The sequence below is a fragment of the Globicephala melas genome, chromosome 16 (assembly GCF_963455315.2).
Source record: "Globicephala melas chromosome 16, mGloMel1.2, whole genome shotgun sequence".
Lineage (NCBI taxonomy): Eukaryota > Metazoa > Chordata > Mammalia > Artiodactyla > Delphinidae > Globicephala > Globicephala melas.
Genome location: NC_083329.1, coordinates 72,766,358 through 72,781,709, shown reverse-complemented (window position 1 = coordinate 72,781,709; position 15,352 = coordinate 72,766,358). Strand labels below are relative to the sequence as shown.

The following is a 15,352-nucleotide window of genomic DNA, read 5'->3' as shown; positions in this document are numbered from 1 at the left end:
GAGCCAAAGTACGCTGATAAAATATTAAGGGTAATGGCACAAAGTTCAGAAAATGCCTGGCAAGAAGCCTGTCGCAGAATTGTAAAGGAGAAAGAAGGAACTTTTCTAATTGAGAAAGCGCTTTGTTGTTATCATTAACATTTTTAAAGCTCTCAATTTTTAAGCGAATTCTTTTGAAACGTTGTGCTTGGAAAACAGGGAGCTCTGACTTAAATACATTTTGTTTTAAAGTATAAGGATCTAATTGGAGCAAGTAGATTTCAGATTTTACTGATACAGATAACCTTTTAAGGTATGAGTATTTTTCCACATTATAAATGTATATTTCTTCATGGAAGAAAATACAGAAAAGTTTGAAGCATAAAATGAAATAAAAATTACCGGTGACCCTGTTACTTAGAAGTAATCACTATCGATTTGGTTGTTTTCCTTTTTATTCCACTGAATATATGTGTATCTTAAAACATGAAATTATGGTATTATGAGTCTTTGTTAATATTTCTGTTGCAGGAAGGGGGACCCCTTCCAGGGCCCAAGAGTGAGCTCTTGTTTCACACTCGGAAATGAATGGTCCGAGGAGACACACGTGTTGACAAAGCAAGAGACTTTATTGGGAAGGGGCGCCCGGGTGGAGAGCAGGAGGGTAAGGGAACCCAGGAGGACTGCTCTGTCATGTGGTTCGCAGTCTCGGGTTTTATGGTGATGGGATTAGTTTCCAGGTTGTCTCTGGCCAATCATTGTGATTCAGGGTCCTTCCTGGTGGTGCACGCATCACTCAGCCAAGATGGATTCCAGTGAGAAGGATTCTGGGAGCTTGGTAGGACATATGGACTGGAGTCTCCTATTTCCTTTTGACCTTTCCTGAATTCTTCCAGTTGGTGGTAGCTTGTTAGTTCCACATTCCTTACCAGGACATCCTGTTTTAAGATAACGCATGCAAGTGGTTACTGTGGTGCCTGGCCAGGGTAGGCGGTTTCAATCAGTGTTTCCCCTAGCATTTCCAAATTGCTCTCCAGGCATTTTGCATCAATTTTTATTTCCATCAAAATTATGTTAGTTTGTCTAACTAAATCCTCATTAGACTTAAAATTTCAAAAATCTTTCCCAATTTTATAAATAAAATATTATTTAGTAAGGTTGAATTTTATTCATGTTCATACATTTATTGGCTATTTTTCTATTAAATTATTTATCCACATCTTTTGCCCATTTTCCTGTGGGACAATTAGTGTTGTTTTTGTTTGTTTTTTCCCCCTTGCTCTAGAGGACCTCTTTGTATGGAAACAAATTAAGAAGATCAAATTTCTTGTTAGAAAAAATAGGACATATTGGTCACCCTTATCAGATGATGTTTACCTTTTGTGATTTTGGGGGAGAAGGCCCTACATTCTTGCTCTCAAAACGCAAGCCAGTTTTAAAATACTGAACTTTCAACTTTTTCATTAATTAAGATATTTAAGCAGGAGTATTACCTTTGGATAAATGTTTAGTGAATCCTGATTTAGAAATTGTTGGGCCTCAAGGTAAGTTTAGATATTTTTATTAAGAATAATAAAGGACCATTTTAAAGTTATTTGATAATTGAAATTATATTTCCCCCCGGAAGATAGAAATCTCTTAGGACTGAGAGATTAAGACCCTTGGTTCCTACTTACTTGAGAAACAGTTACCAAAAAAGTATGAGAAAAACAAGCACTATACAGAATGATCCTGAGTTGTAGACAGGGGTATGACTGTTGTTTCAATGTGTGTGCATAAAAAACTAACAATCAGCTGTTCAGCTTGTCTGTAGAAGGTGGGAAGAAGAAGAAGGGATTGGTAGATAGGCATTTTCCAGATAATTTTCTTTCAAGCTTATTTACCAAATATTAGGTACTTTCAGTTTGTGTGAGAATTACTTTCTCGAGATCATGAACAAGATTGAAACAGTCTTTAACACCCAGAGTTGTATGAACCCTTAATTAACTTCCCTTCAGTGCATTCTGTGAAACTTCCTCACTAGATCTTACAACACAGATGAGAAAGGTGGAGAATTTTAATGCCACCCTCAAGCTGGTAAGTTATTTTTAGAACTGAACTCGTAAGAGTTTTGCTGTTTTTTATGTAAACCCTTAATTGTGCCTCAAATGTCTTCATAAGACCGTTTCTGTTTTTTAAATTCCTCCTCTCGGTAGGCCAGAAGTAAAACAAAGAGACCATGTATGTGGTGTGACAGGGTCACATCTTCATTTACGGGACTTCCCTCATGGACTGTGTGTGAACTCCTCAATGCATGGTTACTTTTCTGTGACTGCAACTAGCAGCTATGTGTTAAGACTGCACGAAGGGTCCCAGCTGTTGTAAGATGGAACAGTCTGCCCTGGCCACAGATTACAGAGTTTTGGGTTTTAGACCACAGGCAGTACCGCTGGGACCTGCCATGTACACTGTGATCATCAGTATTCCTTGGAGAGAGAATGAAGATTAGTCACTTCTGGCTCTGAGAAATTCTTGCATAACTTGCTTTTATCTCAATGCAGTTTCCTGGGGATGCTTTATCCTGCCACAAGCCTCCGTCTCCACTTCAGTGCTCCCTCTTCTATCAAATGGACCACTGAGTATCGGACTGGAACTCGAGTTGCACTCCAGAGGGCCGGTGTTCAGTCCGGCTCTCTTTTACATGCCCCTTCCTCCTCCCGGGTCCTTGCATTATTGCTTTGGTCATGCCCTGCGGCTTGGGCTTTGTTCCTGCTGTCACAAGAGTTGTCCATACAAATGTGAACGTTCTCTCTCGGAGTAACCAAGAACTGCTCATGCGTGCTGTAGACCTGTTATGTACCAACGCTTCACACGATTCCAGATCTCTTCCTGGCACTTAGTTTCCTTTCCTCTGTCTTCTCAGAGTCCTCTTACTTACTTCTGAAGTATAGAGCTCGGATGCCAAAGGCTTCAGGAAACTGAGTTAGGCTTTGTGTTTTTAACTTTCTTTTTTTACCCTCCATATTCCAAAGTGAGATTTCTCTTGTGCTTTGGAGTTTTTCTCCCTCGCCCTACCTGAACAGCAACTCTGCAGTTACGCGTGCAGTTCAGGTTACACTGCGTAAGATACGGGGGTTGATAAAACAAGGTCAGTAACCCTTTCCCAGTGCTCAGACTCCTCAAATACATCTGTCCTTGATTTTCTCATCTCTTATGCTTCGAGCTTGCTTTATACTTTGTTTGCATGTCGTTAGTTTTCTCTGAGATTATTTCTGCGTTTTTACTGAGCTCCTAAAACTCTCTTTCTGATTAAATAAATAGCTTTGATAAAGCACATAACAGAAATCGTAACAGAAAAGAAAGAGGTGCCTGGTATACTTCCTTCCTCTCTTATGCCTTATTTACTCCTAAAGTTGAAACATCAGTAGAGAACAATTATAACAGCATTATTGTTGTCTTTTTAATTCTTTTCTTGCTGATTTTGTTGGAAATGCTGGTATTTCATCCGCAAAAGCTCTTGTATATCTTCTAGCCAGCTTTGGATCTTCTCAGGCTGATAGCTCTTTCCTACCAACTTGATAAAGAGTCCATGTGGTCCATCTTGGTATGTGAACACACCCTTCCTTGTGTTCAGCAAGAACTTGCTTGAAGTGCTCATTACCACAGTGGTGAGGGCACTTCATTCCAATCATTGCCGAATAGTTGAACTGAAAATTGTCTTGAGGAACTTGCCATACGTCCTTGTCTTTTGATTTGCTTGTGTCATTCGTGCCACTGTAAAGTCCAGAATGCACTTTCTCTGTTGAGTATTGTTTCATTCTTCCAAATGGCATTTTGATAGGAAGTTGTCTAGGGGCATCATGGTATATAAACTGATGGTGGGTACCAGTGGAAATATTTTTTTCTTGTGAAAACTAGGTTTTTTAATTTAAAATACATTTACTTTTTCATGTCTCACTGTCCATCCCTCTTCTCTTCTAGTTGAGTAGTAAAGAGATTAATTTTTTGTTTTAAAACAAAGTAAATAAGGATGAGCTTACGCCATATCCTAAAGCAGCATGGTGGGTTTAGGGAATGCCTGCAACAGGTGGGTTTGTTCCTCTTATGCCCAGTTATAATATTTGACTGTTACGGCTGTCCACCAACATTTTGCCTTAAGTACTTAGAGCTTGGGCTTTTCCACCCCCTGTCCAAATATACTCCTTGTTCTTTTATTTTTATTCTAACTCAGTTTATTGGAATTCTTATTGTCAAAGGAGCATTCCTTGAAATAATCTGGAGTCTGTATTACTGGCTACAAAATAAGCTTAAAGTGCATTGATTTCCTGTTACTCTGTTAGGTTCTTTTAAAGTCATTTCCAGTCAGGTTTAATGAGTCAGTTCAGGTTTTCCCTATCTCTTGATAAAATATGTATCTTTACTTCAAAAAAAGTGATATTGCTATGTTATTTGACCCGTATCACATTTTTGTCTAAAAAGGAAAGCCTGTTTCTCAAGAAGTTAGAGGGAAACTCTTTAATTTCACAGAAAAATAAGGGCTGTGGCCAGCTGACTGTAAGTTTAGTTCACTTTCGCTGATCAGCAAAGCGACTTTCCAGCCTAAAGGAAAAGTGATCAAAATAGCAGACGTATTGGATGGTGTCTAACTTTGAATGGTGACATGGCTCAGTAGGGTTTGAGGTAGAATCCCATCTCCCTCTGTGGTCGTCACTGCCTTTCTTATATGCCTACAAGCACCTTCTGCAGGAGGTGGCAGTGGGGTGAGCACTGAATTTCACCTGCTTTGATACACAATTCCACATTCCTAGGGTGCACCGAACAAAAGGAAAGCCTGAGCTGCCGTCTGTGAAGCTCATCTTCCTCCACTTAGAAGCAGGTTGCAATTTCAGACACATTTTTGTGGCTCCCTGCATCTTCAGGTTCTTGGAAACATTTAGACGGTGGTGTCTTTGGTGTGAGCCACTTCATGAGATACCAAAAAAAAGGGAAAATACACCTGTTTATGAGGTTAGTTTTAGTTAAGAACCCGATAGTACTGCTTTACACCAAAGAAATTCAGATTTATAAGACAGTGTAAAAATGATCTGATCAAACTCCCTCATTTTTTTTTTTTTTTTTTTTGGAAGAAGGTATACTCCAGAGATTCAGTGATCTTTCCAAGGTAACAAAACTTGTTTATGCTGAATCGGAATTCAGAACTTAGTATTATGGCAGTAGAATCCACGTATTCTCCCCACAACATGAAGGTAATCTGTAGCCTAGGTAGAAGATACTGAAACTTAATCCCTTCTCTGTGGTATCTGCTCTCTTTTCCTAGCATCTCCCTATGTGATCCAAGTCAGCCAGTGCCCTTGAGATGTGTGGGGATTTTTCTGAGACCATGTATATTGGCTGTTCGGCAGAATTCCTACTCTAAAGCCAGAGTCTTCCTTACATAAAACATTTGGCCATACTACTTGCCAGCAGAGGATATAGTCCCAGTGGTTGGAGGGAATTTCGGAGGAAGTTGAAATTCTCTGCCTGTCAACGCTGACCACTCCTAACAGTGTTGACAGACCTGGCCCCAGCCAGTGTCCTTGGTTAGACAGGTTTAAAGGCTAAGACTCTCTAGGAAGAACATGACATAAAAGTGAAAAGAGTTCCAAGCCAGGAGAAAGTGAATTCTGTCCAGTGGTCTCTTCTTAATGGATTTCAGGCCAGTTTGACACTTTTGTTTATATGCATAAATGTACCAAAAGCCATCCTGATTTTAGGCCATGATACGGAACTTTTCCCCATAAACAAAAAAACCAATTTTAATATGATATGATGTCTTTTGTTTTGGGGTGTTGAGGGTGGGAGGAGTGAGTTTAGTCAAACAAGGGATTTTCTATTATTTTTCTCTCTCCAAGAGAACATGTTGAGAATGAAAGCATTGCTTTGAATTTTTCTGAGGCAGGAAAGTAGTTACAAATAGATCATTGGTGAAACATTGATGGCTTAAATTCATCATGTGTCAGTAGTATCTTACTTTCTGTAGCATAATAAATACAATGAAATGCCTAACGTGAGTATTCTCTATAGATTTTTGCTGTGGGATAGGAATGAAACGGAAAGGATATTTAATCTTGAGGAGGGAAGGCAAAGACAATAAAATATTCACTAATGCTTCCAGGAATGGGAATGTTTCCAAGGATAGAAAACCAGAAGAGGAGAAACCAGAGTTTGAAGAGATAATCTTTTAAAACCATAATTTAAGCTCGTATAAACATCCCAACTCTTTGAAATATTTATCTTTCTGACAATACGGTTTTTAGCATGTTCTTATGAAAACATTTGTTGCCTTACCAAGTCCTTATGAATTTCCACATGGAGTCATACAAAAACCTCTTTTCGCCCAAAGGTTTAGCTCTTTTGCAGGGTACACATATAAAATACCCATATCATACCCATGTCCGTACAGCTTCATATTACTTATTGAAGGTTGGATCACTGTCTGGTCTTCATAGGATGACACCAGAGAGATGAGAGCAGGTTGATGGGACAGGAATCTAAAAACCCAAAATCTGGATGAATATCTGACAGTTCTCTGTATTTTTATAGAGGTACTGAAATCAGAATATTTGAAATTCAAACTATTGGGAATATTTTGGGAAGTGCAGGACGTACGGTCACCTTGGTTGTGAGGTTTAGCTCTTTCCACAGATTTGGGGCTCCTCCCTCTGTATTTTGCCATCTCCAAAAATAGGGGCGCCGTCAATCTAGTCCACAACAGTTTACTGAGTATCTACTACTTATTTTGAACTGTGGAAGTTACAAAACCAGTTAAGACAATTCCTGTGTTCAGAGAGCTTGAGGGTTGATTCAACAGCAGTCAATATTATTTTTAGAGCAATGTCTTAAAACTGTCATGCCCAAATCAGAGTTGTCCTTCAAAGCAGTTAATTTTGGGGAGGAGGAGACTGCCTACTTATTTCCTGTTTCTCCACCATCTTCTAACAGTTCTTTTCCTTGTTTTTATGTTTATTAATATAGTTCATACTTTGATTTTTCATCTCTCCATCAAGTATTTCCAGAATGGGTCTGAATGAAACCTTAGTCCCTTGTGGTGCTACATGGACAAGCTTGAAGGGTAAACTGTAGCACTTATTGAAAGCAGAGAACAGTATTTCAGGATTTGAGATGAGCGCATTAAGTTCAACCTGGAAGAAGAGCCCACTCACATCCTGTAGATACCTTTTAAGCAAGGGCAAAGAGGGAATGAAAACTACAATACTACAGGCTACTTCAGCAATCTAAACCGGAATTTTGTCATGTTTTGTTCTGTACTTACGAGACTTGATTATTTAAAGCACCATTTTCCAAATGAGTGCTGATTTGGGTCCTGGAGACAGTTTGATGCTGTTGGTGACTACTGTCTCTCTCTCGTGTCCATCGATAGTTTATATTTTTGGCCACTAGATGGTGCTGTTTCACCTTGAAATAAAATGTATACATCTATTTTAATTGAGTCTTTTGCTTTTTATTTTGTTTATTGTTCCTTTGATGCAGAGATGGTGGAAAATCAAATTCCTTCTTAAATTGGATCTGAGGTTTCCTGTCTCTCTACAGATGCATAGGAATTTTAATGTGATTATCCAGCCTGTAAAGTAATAGGTTTTCAGATTATCATACCACTCAGTACATAGTGTTAATTTATTTTGAGAGAAAATACATTTTTTTCCTATAGAAGCATTTTATGTTATATATACTTGGCTGATACGTAAGAGATTACAGTTACACGTTTTATGTGGCTTGATCTGCTGTGTCCTATTCTTGATTTAGGAATCACTTGGGAAAACAATAAAATGCTGATTGCCAGGTCCTGGAGACCCAGGAACCTATATTTTAGTAAGTGCTACAAGTGAGTCTGATGAGCAGACATGTGAGTCTGGACTACAGCAGCACCAAGCTCTAATCTCCCACTGCAGCAGTGAGCATTTCTGGTAGACATTAATGTCAGAGCCTACAGTAATTCAAACCAAAGTTCAAGAGAGTTGAGACCAAAATTTTGAATGTAGACAGCTCTTTATGTAAATATTGCCTCTAGGAGCCATAATGGATATAATAAGAATTATTAAAGAGAATGTTTGGTTACTTAAGTATGCTAAGGTTGGCGAGAGTCTTGCACAGAAAAGGCGGTCCCTGTTAGGACGCCTGAAGGAGCGAGCGGACGCCACATCATGCAGCAATAGCGCGGAGGCTCTCCCAGCTTGTGGTGGTTGGACAGCCATTTTGCCCTACGTTTATTTAGCCCCTCGCCTCGTAATACCTGATGCTTAGACACTTTAGAAAGTTTTAACCAGCATTAAGGTCTTTGATCTTCACAACATCCCTTTGACAGGGCAACTGTCAGAAGGAGGGATTAAAGAACAGACTAAGGAAAAGTGCCTGAGCCCGGAGCAGCCACCAGGAGACACAGTCTGGGGAGAGGCCGGGGGCCGGAGGTGAGGGCACCGTCCCCGATTAGGCCCTGCTGCTGGGAGGCCTCGCCAGGAGGCCAGACGTTCCCGAACTCTGAGGCTCCACGTGCACTCTTGTTGACGAGGATTGCCCCATCCTGTCCTAAGAACGGGGAGCTTTCGAAAATGGTTTCCTCCCTCTTCCCATCCTTCATCCCTTTCTCTGTCTCTCTCCCTCCCTCTCTCTTCCAGTCACACCTTATGGGTCATGGCCTTGATGACTGTGAGGTAGAGATGGGTAGGTTAAATCACAATATGAGGATGCACGTGTAGTTCGATAAAATCTACACCAGGTCAGTTTACTTTCTTATCCTAGTTCGTCCTGGTTTAGAAGGACTCAGGCAGAACTGCTTGCTAATTGTGAAAGCTGCTCAGCAAACACTGGCTGACTCTGTCGTTGACTTGAGTCTATGAAGTGTACTCGGCAGAGAAGGCAGTATGTTGTAAGCAGTCAGTAAGCTTGGCGTTATTAACGATGGTGGTGGAGATGATGATGCGTTCTCTGTTACTCAGCTTTCTCACTAAAGCTAATCGCATAGAATGTTCAGCTTACCCCCCAGGATGGTCTTGGTCTCTGTCAGGCTGACCTGTGGGGTAATAAAACACTCAGATAGTTGGGGAGACTTGAAAACCTGATTCAAGAGAGAACCCAAGAGGCACGTCCCCACGCAGGCGTTGGCTCTGATGTCTCCTACTCCTGGAAGATCAGAGCTCGGCCAGCCGCCTCCCGCCCTTTAAGCCTTCCTTTCTCGGTGTGGCCTGATGCCCCTGCCCCGTCTACAGCTGGTCTTCTCGATCCTTCGTCTTGTTCTCCTTTTCCTTTTTGTCATAATATTTACCCTCTAATATACTAGGTCATTTATTTATTTGATTGATTTTTGCCTCCCTGCACAAGACTGTAAGCTTCATGCAGACAAGGGTCTTTTTTTGTCACTAACATATCCCCCAGCCCCTGGAATAGTGCCTGGTACATAGTAGAGGTTCAGAAAATATTTGCTGAATGAATGAATGCTTTCCTGTGCAACATTCCCTGGCACTAATAAGCAATAGACATAGCAGACATTTAGTCAGGTAGTACTAATTCTGAATAAATATTCAATATTCCTGAATGAAGATTAAGGTTTTTTTCTATTAACCTTGATTGGTAAGAATATCTTCTAAATTATCACATGGTTTAAAGTATGAATCCAGAGTTGGAAGACATTGGATTACAGTAAACAAGCCCTGAATGGTTTTCTGGGGCAAGTTAGGGGCAAGTTACTAAACTGCTCTGTGCCTTAGTTTCCTCTGTAAACAACCTCACAAAACTGTGGTGTAGAGTAAATGAGTCCATGCATTTCAAGCCTTAGAACAGGGCCTGGAATGTAGCAAGAGATGAATTAATAAACTGAATTTATAGATTCTTTATTCGTTTAAAAATAATTATATGGGGCTTCCCTGGTGGTGCAGTGGTTGAGAGTCTGCCTGCCGATGCAGGGGACACGGGTTCGTGCCCCGGTCCGGGAAGATCCTGTATGCCGCGGAGCGGCTGGGCCCGTGAGCCATGGCCGCTGAGCCTGTGCGTCCGGAGCCTGTGCTCCGCAACGGGAGAGGCCACAACGGTGAGAGGCCCGCGTACTGCAAAAAAAAAAAATAATAATAATAATTATATGATATTTTGCAATTAAATTTAAACAGGTCAGCCAGCGTTCAGAAGGAAAAAAAGCATCGATAAATGTACGGTTTGGGTATTTTCCATATTCCTGTTTTTATTACAGTGACGACACACCTAGAATGAATCAAATATTAAATTTATTATGTAATCTCTTTTCTTATAGTGTAACAGCAGTTTTAAAACAGAGCCTGGGAGCTTCATATGAGTCCTTTGTTTTTGATTTCTTACAGATCCTCATATTAAGGTTTCTGGAAAGAAAGAAGATGTTAAGGAAGCCAAGGAAATGATCATGTCTGTCTTAGACACAAAAGTAAGTGAATGTTAAGGACACTCAGATGTCAGAACCTTGTCTCTGCAAGGGCTACTTCATGCTGTTGTGAAAGAACCATTTGGAGAAGAAAAACCAGGAGAAAGTAATGGTGGGTTTTGAAATAAGCACGTGTGATTCTACAGTGGATTAAAGTTCTGTTTAAAATTTGAATAGGTTCTCTCATGCTGGGTAATTGAATAATACTCTCTCCCCCCCATATAGATAGCTATATTAAAAAATATTGACCCGGATTAGTATAGGACAAGTAATAAAGATTGCAAGAATTAGCATATTTACCTTTACGATATCAGTAGAAAACCAGAATAATCTTCTGTATAGCTCTGTGTGTGTGATGGCATGAAATTTCACAATTTGTCTTGTACATTCTGTCTCTCTACAAGTATATGTAGAGAGAGACAATAGAGAAATTAAAATATGTAAAAATGTATACTCGTTTGTGAGAATTTATTTTAATAAACACGTCAAAATCACTTACTATATGCCAGGCACTTAGCTACACCCTTTACAAATATTAATTGGTTTAATCCTTATAACTATCAGCACAGAGATGTTAGGGAATTTGCACAGGATCCAATAGCTGAAAAGTGGGGAGGTGGGACTCAAATCCAGGCTGTCTGGCTCTTAACCACTGTGTTTTGCCACCTGGTGTTTCACTGAAATGGTTTCTGATCTCTTCCTCTTTATTTCCTTTCCTGTTCCTTTTTGTTGTTGTTTGTTTAATTTTTAAGAAATATTCACCTTATAATTATTAAATATTTTAGGACATCCAAAAAAGGATGTCTTTTTTTCTCTTTTTAGAGGATAAACTAAAAGAAGAACTAAGTTTAAAATCCAAGGTATTTAATGGATATAAGTCTAAAATTTAAGAATTCAGAAAATGTAAACCTATTGATATTTTTAACATCTTGTCGTATTTGACTTTTAAATTTTACTTTGTAAGGACTTAAGAATTTCAATATCAATTTTATGAGAAAACATTTCATCTCAGTCTTTATAATTTTATATAGCACTGCATTTTCCCAAATTAAATACATGGATTCCAGTCTGACTATAATTATTCATTATGTTTTAGAATTTTACATTTTGCTTTAATGTAACTAACAAATCTTACACTCCGTATTGGTTTTCTTAAGCCTTTTTACTGCTAGAGATGCATACTTTGTGGTATCTTCCTCACTCTTACTCCTACCGGCAAGAATAATTTATCTACTTTGTAAAATCTGACATACGGTGATAGAGAAGTTGTGAAATGTTTGTAAATACTTTTTTATTCCATTTTGAATTTTATTGTTATTTCTAGTTTTCTATCATTGTTCAACGTTTCTACTAACATACATGTATTCACTCTTGTAATTGTTTTCATCTGTTTTTAGTTATTTGAATTCTGTTTCATGAATAATATCTATTAAAGGAAAAATGAGTAATTTTTTTATAATTATACCTAATTTTACTTAAATACTACTGTCCCAAAAATTATCTCGGTAAAAAGTATATCTTTCTATTTTTTCTGACAAATCTGTCTTTAAATGGAAATTTCTTTTTTATTAGCCAAGGAGAAATAGATAGAAATTGAAAAATTTATAGATTAAGATGATCTTATTAAGAAATGTAAGATTTTCCACTGGGTCACTTTTAGTTAGTCCTATTCCTTTGGGGGAAAAGTGGTTTTTAGGAGTTGTTCCTTCTGTTTTCATGCATCAAGAAATAATACATTATTTCCACGTAGAGCAATCGGGTCACCTTGAAGATGGATGTTTCACATACAGAACATTCTCATGTAATCGGCAAAGGTGGCAACAATATTAAGAAGGTGATGGAAGAAACAGGATGCCACATCCACTTTCCAGATTCCAACAGGAATAATCAAGCAGAAAAAAGCAACCAGGTGCTTTGTCTTTTCACATGAACTTTTATGGGACAAATTAAAGCTTGAATTTTCTGTATGCATGACTTTTTTGGGAGATGAGAGCAAAAGAGTAATCGTGAAGATGGCATTTAGTAGGGATTGTATGTCCCTCTCCAAGGAGACTGAAGGTGCTCTTCCTTTTTAAAGAGATGAGTTGTAGATGGGCCATAAATGCTTGATCTCTAAATGGTTTGTAGAAGACAGGGAAGGATATCATGGCAACATAAAACGAAGTCCCTATGAAAGGCTCGGAAAGGCATGTGAGTTAGGAAAGGACCTGAAAGCTTGCCTAGTCCAGGCACCTATTGATAGCTGGGATTCTGTCTGCAGCATCGCACAGGTGGTCCTCCAGGCTACCCTGGAGCACCTTCTGAGAGGCAATGTATGAGTGTCTGACTTCCTCACATTGACTGAATTATGGCTCTGTTTTATACACATTTTTTTCTCGTTCTTGTGTTTGGAAACAAATGGAACTCACCTGTCTACATGAAAACGCTGTCAGTACTTGAAGAACAGATGGTGTTCTTTGTGTTATTTGGAAGTTTTCTCTCCTCTAATCACAATATAGAAACTGTGTTGGCCACAAAGATGAATACGATATAGTTTTTTCTCTGTGGGGACTAATGGTGACAGTGGGACACATACATAAAGAACTAGATAGGAAGCCATGGTAAAAAGCAAGAGCAGTAATCAAAATATTTGATGGCTGATACGGCATGGGCATGGCCCATGAGAGAGCACTGTCCTGGAGCCCCACCCCCTTGCCCTAACACCAAGAGTAATTCTTTAGTTGATGGATCATAGGAAAGCCTAGGAGATCCCAGGAGAGGGCTGTTGGAGCAGCAGTTTTTTTGCCAACTAGCGTGAAGGAGTTCATTATTTTGAGAACTTAGTGTGGCACTATCATTGCACATCTCGTATTCAGAGAGTTTTTATAAAAAGGGAGAAAATGCAGTGAACACGAGAAATTGTGAAGAGGGCAGGATGGGCTCGTGGGGGCTGGGAGGTTTTAGCTAAGTCCAGGAGGTGATGTTGTTCCGTTGACACACATCACCAGAGCTTGTTAAAATCCAAATTCTGATTAAGTAGCTCTGGGTTGGTGCCTGAGATCCCTCATCTTTAACAAACTCCCAGATAGGCGATGCTGTTTTATCCTGGACGACACTTTGAGTAGTGAGGGTATAGATAACTGGGAAAGCAGATGTGGGTTCAAGTACAATAAATCTAACTCTGCGTTTTCTTCTTTTGCAGGTATCTATAGCAGGACAACCGGCAGGAGTAGAATCGGCCCGAGTTAGAATTCGGGTAACTATTTATTACCTTTAGTACTGTAAATCAATGTCAGCGATGTCTGCATTATAAGGCAACAAAAATACCATAATTTATCAATTTATAACCAAATCATATGTTCAACATGTAGGAAATAGTGACAGAAATTGTATTAATGTATCAGAGGTGTTTCTTAGAGACGTTCTGGATTTTATCTGGCTTGATTTCTCTGATGATTTTGAAATGATCAAAAAGACGCCTGAGGAAAAATGCCACAGGCAGCTTAAGTTACAAACTCTCAGGTTTCACAAAAGGCTCCTTTCATTTAAAAAACTTTATATAGTCTACCCAAGCTTGTGGCTGTAATAAAAGCATTATGTTTTAAAATTCCATCTTCAGAAAAGAATGAATGAACTACACACATCTCTAAATGTACAATGACTTAACTATCTGCCCTGGGTTCTGTAATTCCATTTTAGGAGCTGCTTCCTTTGGTGCTGATGTTTGAGCTGCCGATTGCTGGAATTCTTCAACCAGTGCCCGATCCTAATTCCCCCTCTATTCAGCACATATCACAGACGTACAACATTTCAGTGTCATTTAAACAGCGGTCCCGAATGTATGGTGCTACTGTGATAGTACGAGGGTCTCAGAATAACACAAGTGCTGTGAAGGTAAGTGGTTTAGGTAATTCCGAACATTGTAGGTGTACAAATCACGCAAGTTTTATTTTTAAAGGATTTTAAAAGTAATTTGTTTTCCAGAATTTTTTCTCATAGTACATTCTGGTTCTTAGAATGTGTTGAGTTTTTCCATAGCTGTCAGAAGTGCAGTAGAATCTTTCCCTTCAACGTGGACAGTTACCGTATAGGCCTACTTCTTTCCCACCCTTTTCTTCTAGGAAGGAACTGCCATGCTATTGGAACATCTCGCCGGGAGCTTGGCGTCAGCTATCCCCGTGAGCACGCAACTAGATATCGCAGCTCAGCATCATCTCTTTATGATGGGTCGGAATGGAAGCAACATCAAACATATCATGCAGAGAACGGGTGCTCAGATCCACTTTCCCGATCCCAGTAATCCACAAAAGAAATCCACCGTCTACCTCCAGGGCACCATTGAGTCTGTCTGTCTTGCAAGGCAATATCTCATGGTAGGTTTACTGACGTTAATGGTACGATTTTTTTTTTTTTTTTTAACCTCTTTGAGTACAGTGTTCGTTGCTGCCCGTACTGTACCAATGTGGTATTTATGGAAGCACTTTGAAATCCTGGTCAAATAAGCAACTTACTTGGTAAAAGGAAATAAAAGAATAAGGTACATAGTGCCTCACAGACTTAATTTCAATAGATAGGTGAGTAATTTCCTTTTAGTATTTTTTTAACTTACACTAAGCAACAGAAGAGGTTACATTGAAATAACCGGCTGTATTTTGTGGAAGGTGCTTATTTTTATTTGACGTGTAATATTAGTTTGAAGATGGTTATTTTTATTTAATGTGTGGTATTAGTTTGCGTTAGCCAAAGAAGTCTTCTGTTTAAACAGAAAAGTTAAAAATGAACACACTGAAAATTTTACCCTCAAAGATGTAAATTTTGGTAGCATGTCATAAATTTGAGCATTTCATAAATTGAGCATTTCATAAATGCTCAATTTGAGCATTTGAGCATTTCATTTGAGCATTTCATAAATGCTCAATTTGAGCATTTGAGCATTTCATAAATCTCTGATAAAATTTTAAAAATGCTGTTTAA

The 15,352-nt window shown here is 39.0% G+C and overlaps 1 protein-coding gene and 1 long non-coding RNA gene across 6 annotated transcripts in view; one reads left to right on the top strand and one right to left on the bottom strand.

The window, feature by feature from the left end:
- The window catches only part of LOC132593625 (uncharacterized), a 475,128-nt gene that overhangs the window by 32,068 nt on the left and 427,708 nt on the right, over window positions 1-15,352 (bottom strand). For 2 of the 5 annotated variants that reach the window (XR_009559337.1, XR_009559336.1), the window contains one exon: window positions 614-917. The exons of 1 other annotated variant lie outside the window; for it this stretch is intronic. This is a non-coding gene — a long non-coding RNA (uncharacterized lncRNA). Of the gene's footprint in view, window positions 1-613; window positions 918-9,905; window positions 10,056-10,656; window positions 10,797-15,352 lie in introns of those variants that run through there. 2 more of the 5 variants (XR_009559339.1, XR_009559341.1) reach the window with 2 other exon arrangements.
- Window positions 1-15,352, top strand: part of BICC1 (BicC family RNA binding protein 1) — a 295,894-nt gene that overhangs the window by 237,272 nt on the left and 43,270 nt on the right. Inside the window, exons 4-8 of the mRNA XM_060286347.1 lie at window positions 10,323-10,402; window positions 12,150-12,308; window positions 13,581-13,634; window positions 14,078-14,272; window positions 14,500-14,751. Of these exons, the coding sequence (XP_060142330.1) occupies window positions 10,323-10,402; window positions 12,150-12,308; window positions 13,581-13,634; window positions 14,078-14,272; window positions 14,500-14,751 (740 nt within the window). The remainder of the gene's footprint in view (window positions 1-10,322; window positions 10,403-12,149; window positions 12,309-13,580; window positions 13,635-14,077; window positions 14,273-14,499; window positions 14,752-15,352) is intronic.